Here is a 9,576-nt window from a genome sequence, read left to right as displayed (position 1 = left end):
GATTCGCCATCACCCTGATTATTTCCTCTATGAGAAGTTAATGAACATGTATTATCACCACTCCAGTGTGATTTGATTGTCTTATTTTTGTCTTAAAAACCCCCCAATTAGGAATATGTAAAATTAGGTGAAAAGTTTTGGTTTAGTTTTGCATCTAGGTGCTTGTGTAATATCTAACTTTCCTGAATATCTTCTGGAACATCCAAGTATTATTTTTTTAAATGTGTTTTCATAATAATTTGATTTGTTGTTTGAGCTTTAAATGTCTAGATAATACCAGCTGGTATGCCAGTGATACAAAAGTGGGTTAAGTTACAAATTAACAGACATGTGGGACAGGAGTGTAAAGTAAGGCACCATCTGCCTCCTCTAGTAAAGGTGCCCTTTACTTAGTGTTTGTGGGCGGGATCAGACAAGCCTTTGAACTCAACCTTCATTTTGATCTCAGATACACACTTTAAAATTTTCATGACAGTATCTCCCGTGGCCGTAATTCTATCATTTCGAATCACCTGTTGTTGGGCAAAAAAAAACGGCCGCTGTGAGAGTCTCTGCTGTCGTCCGTGTGACTCGAACCATATTTTGCAGCAAATCCTAACAACTGAGATGCTAGAACAAGCTAATCCAAATTGTTTGTCTAAATGGTGTCGATAAATCCTCTCTGTAATTCACCTGCAAGATTTAGTCGGCTTCTTTCAGTTGAGTATCTCTGCAGAATTTATTAGAGAAACATAGAATTTCCTGGTGAAAATAATCAATTTCAGAGGTTTCTTTTTTCTCTTGATATTTGGATTTACATAGTTCAAAAAAGGTGTTGGCACTGTGTGCATTTGTGACTTCTGTACATAACATATGCATGCATGACAGCTGTTGCTACCTCACATCCACCGTAAAAAGATAAGCCTGAAAAATGCACGTCTCTGTAACCCTTTGTACCTTCCCAACCTTGTGGAAAAGCACTAGATGGGAAACAGGGCCAACTGCCTGAGAGTTTTATCTGCTTGGAATTCCTTCAGCTCAGGGTTGTCTTCAGTTAAGACCTGAGAACCTTCATTCTTCTGATAAAAGCTGGACAAAACAGACACATGCTGTGCTTATGGACAGTTACTGGATCATACTTTAACCCTGTAAGACCCAACCCATAAAAAAATAGCCAGAAAATTCTGATTGATGTTTATTAACCTTTATAGCAAAATCCACAATTTTTCTTTTGCTGTATCATGTTGTGTATGATATATTTTAATTATATATTTATTATATATTTTTTGTATTGCATTTGAAACATTGGGCTTTTTTGGCAACTTCTTGTTAACAACAATGTTAATTTTAGACAAAAAACAAGAGTTTTGTCCATAACATTTTAAAATGATGGCAAGTATTGATCTTGTTGATGAGATAGAGGTCTCAGAAATTCACGTATCAAATATGATACAAAGGGCATTATAGAGTAAATACACATGTTCCACTCACCTGGTAAGAAAATAAAAAGAACTCACCACTAATGCCAGTGAGGCAGGGTGTGACGTTTTTCTAAATTTAGGAGGAAAACTGTGAAACCAGTCAGCTTTTTTGAATTTACCATGTTAGGTATTGAAAAACATTGCATTTATTTCATTTACTCAAATGTTTGTTTTAACAGATCATACTTATACATGTTTTTTTTAAAGTATTTTTCACCATTTCGAGACAGTTTACTTCTTGATAAATTTGACAGACAAAACCATAAGACAAACAAGAGTAGGGAGAGCAAATGAATCACATTTAAAGTCTTTTATTACTTGGTCTTTTCAGCCTTTTAGCTGCTTTTGTTAATCCTTATTTAAGGCAAATAAAATCCTTTAAGTTCGAAGTATAGTTTGAACTCTATAACTAAAAACACCGACTGGAGTGCAGCTCAAGCTTGACCCATTTCAGTAACTGTTGGTTAACAGATCAGATTCAGAGGCTGTTACAACTCCTTAAAAAGAGTAAATCAAAGCTTTTTTTGTTTTTTGTTTTTAAATTGTCTTACAACAGTACTCTTATTCCCATTGTTGGTACATCAAAACATGCTTTGCTTACTAAAATAAATCCTTCCATGACAGTTTGGAGATTAAAAAAGAAAAAGTGATAAAAAATTAAACGGCCCCCATACGGTGCAATGAATAAATAAATAGATAAAAAATAAAAAATAAAAAAGTAAAAATCTGAAGTTTATATAGTTTTGTATCTTTAAAATTGACCAAAGTCTTCAAAAATCAAAAACAGTGAATATGCGCAAAAAATAATCCCTAAAAAAAATCTTTAAACTTTCATTAAAACTTTAAATTAAATTAGTGACTAGTGGCCAGTATCAATAAGAGGAATAATTTCAGGAGCAAAAAAGTTTATATTTTAACACCTGACGAGTAGTTTGAGACATGGAGTGGCCTAGTGTCGAGTCTGTGGCCCTTTGCTATGCGTTTCCCCCTGCTTTCTTTCCTGTCTGCAAATAAAAGTCAAAAGCCAAAAAATAATTTTAAAAAACCAAATATCTATCCTTTAAAAACTCAAACTCAAATTGTAGCCCGAATGACGTATAAGGACTCCTCTGACAATGTAGGAAACTCACTTTTTGAGATCATGTGTTTATCAGTCCAGTAGAAATGTTTATATGCATCTCAAGCCATACTATATTTGGCCACAAATGATATCTAGGCCCATACATACAGTGAAACTCACACAGGGCCATGACATAACTTGAAGTGAACCCATCTGCTCAGCGGTACAGCCTGCTTGAAGGGCAGAAACAATCAGTTACAATGAATAATATCTGTCCGCTGCTGTCAGCCCTCTTGTCAGGATATATAACACAGCTGAAAGTGATGAGAGCTGATATACTGTATGAATGTGTCAGGCTTGTATGAGAGGCAAAAGAACATGAAAACACTGTTAGGACAGACTTTTTATAAAAAAACAAGAGGGATCAGCAAACAAATTGTTTTATTTTTGTTAACATGACATCACAGCTCATAGCACTGGTCAAAACTAATGTTATATTCACACCTGCAGAGGTTTCTAAAGAGCAAAGGAGCAAAAACTTCTATTTGACATTCAGTAAAACAAAATAAGTTGCTAAGTGTTATTAGAGGAAAAGGGAGAAGTGGCTGAGGGATGGGGGTGAGAGTTCCAGTGTAAAGGGTGCTAGGCATGAACACATGGTGTCCTTGGCGACAAGTACAGACACAGCCGGCTTTGGCGTAGCACCACTCTCATTAGTGGCAGGTCCTGTCAACACTGCTTCAGTCTGTGGGGTATTCAACAAAAGTTGGGGCTTGGATTACAGCGTTTGAACTGTGATGTCCATCTATGCTTCCAGCAGTTAAAAAAAATCTAAATTCCTCCCATTCAAAAAGAAAAAAAAGGAAAAGTCAGAACTGCAGCACAGTTTATATGTGAGGTTATTATAACAACCGCATGGTCTCTGTGTCTTCCTCTGCTATCAGCCTAAAATACAGGAGCTGGCTGACACTTGGTGGAGGCTGCAGGGCAAAAGCCGTGTCAGTACCCACACCTGTAAACTTGCCTGTCTTTTCCTGTTATCGCTACTGGATAAGTGGGCATGTCATGACGCATCCTGGTGTCAAAAAACTCTGCCCTTATCAGGTTGTGTTCAAGAGGCAGAGGATGCTAAAGAAGAGACAGAGGAGTGAAAGGACAGTGATGGAGGGCATTTTAGAGGCCCCACACAAATGTTGATGCTGACAAGCTCTTACACTTTTTATAGAGCGAATGAACGCTCTAGAAGTCGCCATAGTTACTCCCTCACGACCTGTATCTGCACATTTATTTGTACTTCCATCTGGTTGTGCAGATTTAAGTACACAGAGCAGCAGAGATAGCTTTGTTTGGGCAGTCATTGTATGTATCTACCTATGCATGTGTGCTATACTTTACATTCAACAAGTAATACACAAGTATAGACTAGAACAAAGGGAGTGAAAAATCAAAATAAAACCAAACGAAGGGTTAAAAGAAAAAAACAACAATTCAGACTCACATGCTCTGACAAAAGCTGCAGTACACACACATATCTGCCATTACTTGCCTAAATCCATTTAAAGTGTCTGCATCTGCAACTCCCTCCTTTATTTCACTTGCCACATTTCACATGCACATCAATCTCCACCATGCTACATGCTAAACATAATCACTATGATTCTCTTCTGTGTCATTTAATCAGAATCAATGCTAAAAATCTGTCCTGTCAGCTCAAGTTAAAATTAAAACAGCTTACTTAGTTTTTATTGGAAAAAATCTAAAGGTGGTGTAAGGTGACTGGGCTGCAAACACTTCAGGTTTATGGTGGAGCTGTACACAAAGCCACACCGAGATATCTTTCAGGAGAAATTCTGACAAGGGAGACTAAGTACAATCGGTGGTTATATTGTGGTTGCAATAAAAAGAAGCCGGTGATGGAGGAGGGAAAAGAGAGGGATGCAGTGAATTTGATGGGGTAGCTTTTGTGTCTGGAGACAAACAAATAAAAATGGTAGTAATATCCAATAATGCACATTCAGAATCCCCAGGTAGTAACTAAGGAAATATGGATGAGCTGGTCTTGAAACTTTAAGGAAGATCTTTGTGTTCAGTGGTTGATTCCTTAATGATCTGAAAAAGGGAAGAATTCAGTTAAAAATAACAAAAAGAACAAATCTCTCATGGGTCTTTAGTATCAGTTGCACAAGGCATCAGGTGTACTGAGCCACAGTGAATCTGTGAAAATCTGCAGAAGAGTTCAACATTGCCCTCCAGAGGGAATGGGTTAGAGGTGCAATCGTCCTGAAGCAGTGTGAAAGACTTATACAAGCACTAATTCACTCGGTTTACTAAGTGGCTGGTTGGTTACAGTAGCAGAATATAGTTAGTTTGCCAAGTTCTGTCCTTATGACTCCTAGAACATATGCTGCAGACCACTGACATGCCATGGAAAATGAGAAATGTGTGCAGATTAAAAAGATAAATTAAAGTTAAATGAATAAATTCGTGGTGAGGAGAGTGAGGTATGCTATGTCTGTGTGTTGCTCTTTGTGTTCATCCACATACCTCCCCATCCCTGGTCTCCACAGTTCGAACCAGGATGCTTCTCTTCACATGGGCCTCAGGAGTTTTAGTGTCCAAGTTAGTTTCTAAGGGGAAAACACAGGGAGAGTGAGAGGATATTAGCTCTGACCAAACCTGCTGAAACACTATCCTCTGTTCACATTTGGTTTAGAGTACAGGTACAGGATTAATCTCTTTTTAACCAATAAATACTGTCTAGTTTAACTGCTGGTATTCTACAGCAAAAACAATTTAATCAGTCAAGGGAAGAAAAAAGGATTCAAAATTTAAACTGACCTCTAAACTGCATGTTGGAAAAGCTTTGAACTGGAATCGTGATCCTGGAAGAAAAGAGACAAAAAAAAAATCAGTATCACATACTATGATTTATAGTTAAATCTGACCAGACAAGCTCTAACTCACCTGCTCTCCTCTCCCTCCAGGAGCTTCCTGTATGTGGCAATCTCAATATCCAGAGCCAGTTTGACATTGAGGAGATCCTGGTACTCCTGCAGGTGCCTTGCCATCTCCTCTTTCAGGGCCTGGATTTCCTCCTCCAGTCGGCTCACTGTATCCTGGTATCCGGCTGTTTCCATGGCACAGCGCTCCTCCATTTCCCGGAGCTGGCGTTCCAGTGACTCATTCTTAAATAGAAGAGAGAAGACCATAGAATAAATGGAGTGAAAGAGCAAATTCTGTACACCAGGATTTAATGTAGATAAGTAAGATTTTGTTTAATGTTCTTCCTAGATAACTTGTTGACGCAAAATTTTACACCATTACTACGATCTGTCTCTACTGTTGCTGATCCTGCTAATACAACTTTTGCATTTACTACTTCTACAGCATCTACCACTGCTGTTTCTGGTCTACATGAACTGCTTTTTTCATACCACTAATATTGGTAGTACTGTACAGATGCAGGATTAACAAAACAAAAGATTTATTAGGCTACTTTGAGTTCAGGTAGAAGACAAAGAAGAGAAAACTGATTGTTCTTCAATCTCAATTCAAGACCAGACTATCCACAAGTTTCTGAGTTGCTTCCCGATGATCCAGAAGTAGGTGGGAAAGGGAAAGAAAATGTTATCTCAAATTAAAATTGGGAAGTCAGTGATTCAGCTCCACACTTGTTGTTTCATTACAGTTTAAACAGGCTATTTTATAGACAACAAAAAAGTGTGTGTTTGCCAAAAGGCCATCTGACTGCAGTGTAATTTGTGAACTCAAAGTGTCTGTGTAATCTGCGGGATCTGGTGTACTTACTGTGCCACGAAGAGCCTCCAGGTCACAGGTGACCACTTGGATCTGACGACGATATTCGTTGGCTTCCTGCTTGGCCTGGCGGAGGGCTTCTGCATTTCTATTGGCTGCATCTGTCAGGTCAGCAAACTGTGTACAAAGGTGAAACAGCTCGTTCGTATGTGGTGTGTGCATTAGCTTATTAGCTGTTATCTTTGTGCATTTATTTTAAATTTTCACAGGAAATACAAAAAGAATTGTCACACATATACAATATGTGTTTTATGTCAGACAGCTATTTCTTCTCACCTTGGATCGATACCATTCCTCAGTCTCCTGCATATTCGAACTTGCCATGTTTTCATATTGGACCCTAATGTCTCTGAGAGCAGCCGTCAGGTCTGGTTTAGACACATCAAGATCAACATGGACCTGCTGGGCCATGATCTGCTCCTGTAACTCACGCAGTTCCTGCAAGGAGGAAGTCCAGATTTGATTGCGGTTAGTGGCAATTATTGGTGCCTTAATATTTCTCCTCCGTGACTTCCATTCCTTCAGTTGTATTCTTACCTCCTCATGGATTTTCTTCAAGAAGTTTATCTCGTCCTGCAGTGCATCAATCTTCCTCTCCAGCTGGACACGATTTAAAGATGCCTCATCCACATCCTATGCAAGAAATGAAGCACACAGAGAGATGAAGTTGGATAGTCAGTCATACTGAATGTCTAAATTATTTAGTTGATGATTTCAGGGAACAGAATTACCTGTCTGAAGCCATTTAGATTATTTTCTGCATCCTGTCGGAGCCCGATTTCATCTTGCAGTCTAAGTCACACAAAGGAGAAAAATCACCAAATTTTAAAAAAAGTACTCAAATTTGTTTTTTGTAGGTTAATAGAACATCCAGTCTTTCCAGTTTTTGTTCTGCAAAATACTTTTATAGACAAAAAATCATAAACACGCCATTTATTTTGAGTTAACTTGTTGTGCATGAGTATGCTTTTTTGTCAACTCCTTCACATCTCAGCAAAAAGGAAACAAGCGTGGAAGGATTTCAATTTTTTTTTTACAGTTTCTCATTTATGTCTAACAGAGTATCATCTGCAAGTGCTAAAAACATATATTTAAGCACATCGATTAGATTTGTGATATCAGCTTTATCGCTGCTCCCCATGCTGCTGGGGATGTGCGGGGCTCAGCTGAAAGGGCAGCTTACGCATCATTACACATTCACTCCAATCTAGCAGCCAGAGGCCTTTCCCACGGGATGGAGCAGACACACACACAGACATAAAAAGGACGCACGTACGCGCAGCCTCGTGCACAGATAGGCACCACCCTACAATCCATCTGCCATGCACACAGTGACATGGAACTCTAAGCATCTGTATGGCTTCATGGAGCGATTGCTGAATAGAGGGCTTCAAGAAGAGCAGCATGAATCACAAAAGTGACCTCTGACCAGAATCATCACTATTCATGCTGCATTCTTTTAGAGGACCAGCAGCTGCGTGGTAATCGGAAAATATAGTGTGAGAGAGACCTTTTGAACCTTTAGAGGCTTCAAGTCACTCATTCACAAGATTAACTTATAGATTCATGCCACATATGCATCTAATTTTTTTAAAAAAAAGGTGCATATGCAATGGCAGTGAATCAGTATTTTGGAGTAACAGGGGACTAGCGAACATCTGCCCGGCTGGCCGTTCCCTTTGTGTTGGGCTACCATTGTGTTTCCCTCATTCCTTCACACTCACTCAATGGGGACAAGGGGTTCAGCGAGGATTAAGTTTGTAAAGAGGGATCCAGTAGTAAAGCTGGGGCAGAGCACAGTGGGCTGCATTCCAGCGGGTCTGAAATCTGCATATAAATGAACTGGCAATTATAAAAGAAAACTAAGAAAAGAGTTTGTCTTATTTTGTGCCAAAATACATAAAATCTACTCCAGCTGAATGTGTTTTCCAATCAAAGACCAGCTAACCAAAAGCATTTGTCTAGAAAACACACTTTGTGGGGGGTTTTTTTGCAGTCCAAATATATTTTTGGTGTGTTTCAGGTTCTACTATGCTTTAATCAAGAACATGGAAAGGTTTAACATAAAAAAGGCTCCAAAACATCTGCACACTAACTGAAATATGAAATATGAAATAGAAATTCAGTACATAACTCTAAAAAATCTATAATATTTGAGTAATGGAAGCACATAGGGGTTTATTCCTACTCCTCCCTGTTTATTCATTTAGATTTTAGCTTGTAACCCTAAACATAATACAAAATGCCAATGATATCACAAAAATCAAGACTTTTATTTTTAGAGTGCATTCAAGTAAAAAGAAAGCAAAAGGAGTTTCTTTCATCACTCTTGTACATACATATGCAATCTCTACAAGAGATACAAATGGGTGGTACTACTGTGTGATCATACATCACATCTACATGATCCTCCACCCACAGAAGTCCTGCCCAGCTACCTACTTCTGCTTAAGTACAGCCAGATCTGCAGCCAGGTTATCCCTCTCGACCTCCAGTCGAGCCTTGTTGTTGGTGAGACCATCCACTTGTCGTCGTAGCTCCCTGAGCTCCTCCTGGTAGATGTCTCCCAGTCGGCTTGGCTCCTTCCCCTTCAGCTGGTTCAGCTCTGCCACCAGCACCTTATTCTGCTGCTCCAGCAGGCGCACCTTCTCTATGTAACTGGCAAAGCGATCATTCAGGCCCATCATCTCCATCTTCTCGTTAGTTCGTGTTTCCTTGTACTGGGCCTTCAACAGAGAGTCAGCTGAGAAGTCCAGCCGGTCAACAGGGCTCCCCAGCAGCAGGGCTGTGCTGCTTGAGCCCAGGGAGATCCGCGACACAGGACTGGAGTGGGTGACATTGCGAGGGGTGCCATGCCAGGAGAGGCGGCTAGAAGAAAGGCCACCAATTCTGACTCCAGAGCTGCTCGAGCTCTGGGGCCCAAAACGCTTCCTGTACGAGGACTGGATTCTCTGACTCTCCATGTTGGGGAATGGAGCTCGTTCTGGGCACAAACAGGGCTTTTATACAGCCGGGCAACCAACCCCCCCAAGACCAAAGCAGAGAGACCACAGGGTGGGGCAGAGAGAAGGGAGGGTGGCAGGCAGTGAATGGGACAAAAAGGGAGAGCGAAGGGGTGGTTTACATGACACTCAAAAAGCTGTGTGCCAGGGATTGTCTGTGCTCGTCCACTCAACTACAAATGTCTCTTGGCTTTCTCCCTCTCCCCCTTTCTCCTCCCTTCTCCCCAGCCTCTAACTC

At 40.0% G+C, this 9,576-nt stretch overlaps 1 protein-coding gene across 1 annotated transcript; it reads right to left on the bottom strand.

Moving 5' to 3' along the window:
• Window positions 1–2,944: 2,944 nt before the first annotated feature.
• On the bottom strand, window positions 2,945–9,351 carry gfap (glial fibrillary acidic protein). The gene is made up of 9 exons (XM_006803019.3): window positions 8,779–9,351; window positions 7,068–7,128; window positions 6,874–6,969; window positions 6,613–6,774; window positions 6,328–6,453; window positions 5,485–5,705; window positions 5,359–5,402; window positions 5,065–5,147; window positions 2,945–4,629 (listed from the first exon to the last, which is right to left on the bottom strand). Exons 1-9 carry the CDS (start codon window positions 9,297–9,299, stop codon window positions 4,588–4,590), a joined length of 1,356 nt encoding a protein of 451 aa, XP_006803082.2. The 5' UTR covers window positions 9,300–9,351; the 3' UTR covers window positions 2,945–4,587.
• Window positions 9,352–9,576: the final 225 nt, after the last annotated feature.

This window comes from Neolamprologus brichardi, chromosome 4, assembly GCF_056152115.1.
Source record: "Neolamprologus brichardi isolate AB-2024 chromosome 4, ASM5615211v1, whole genome shotgun sequence".
NCBI classification, from domain to species: Eukaryota; Metazoa; Chordata; class Actinopteri; order Cichliformes; family Cichlidae; genus Neolamprologus; species Neolamprologus brichardi.
This window is presented reverse-complemented; position numbering and strand designations above follow the sequence as displayed.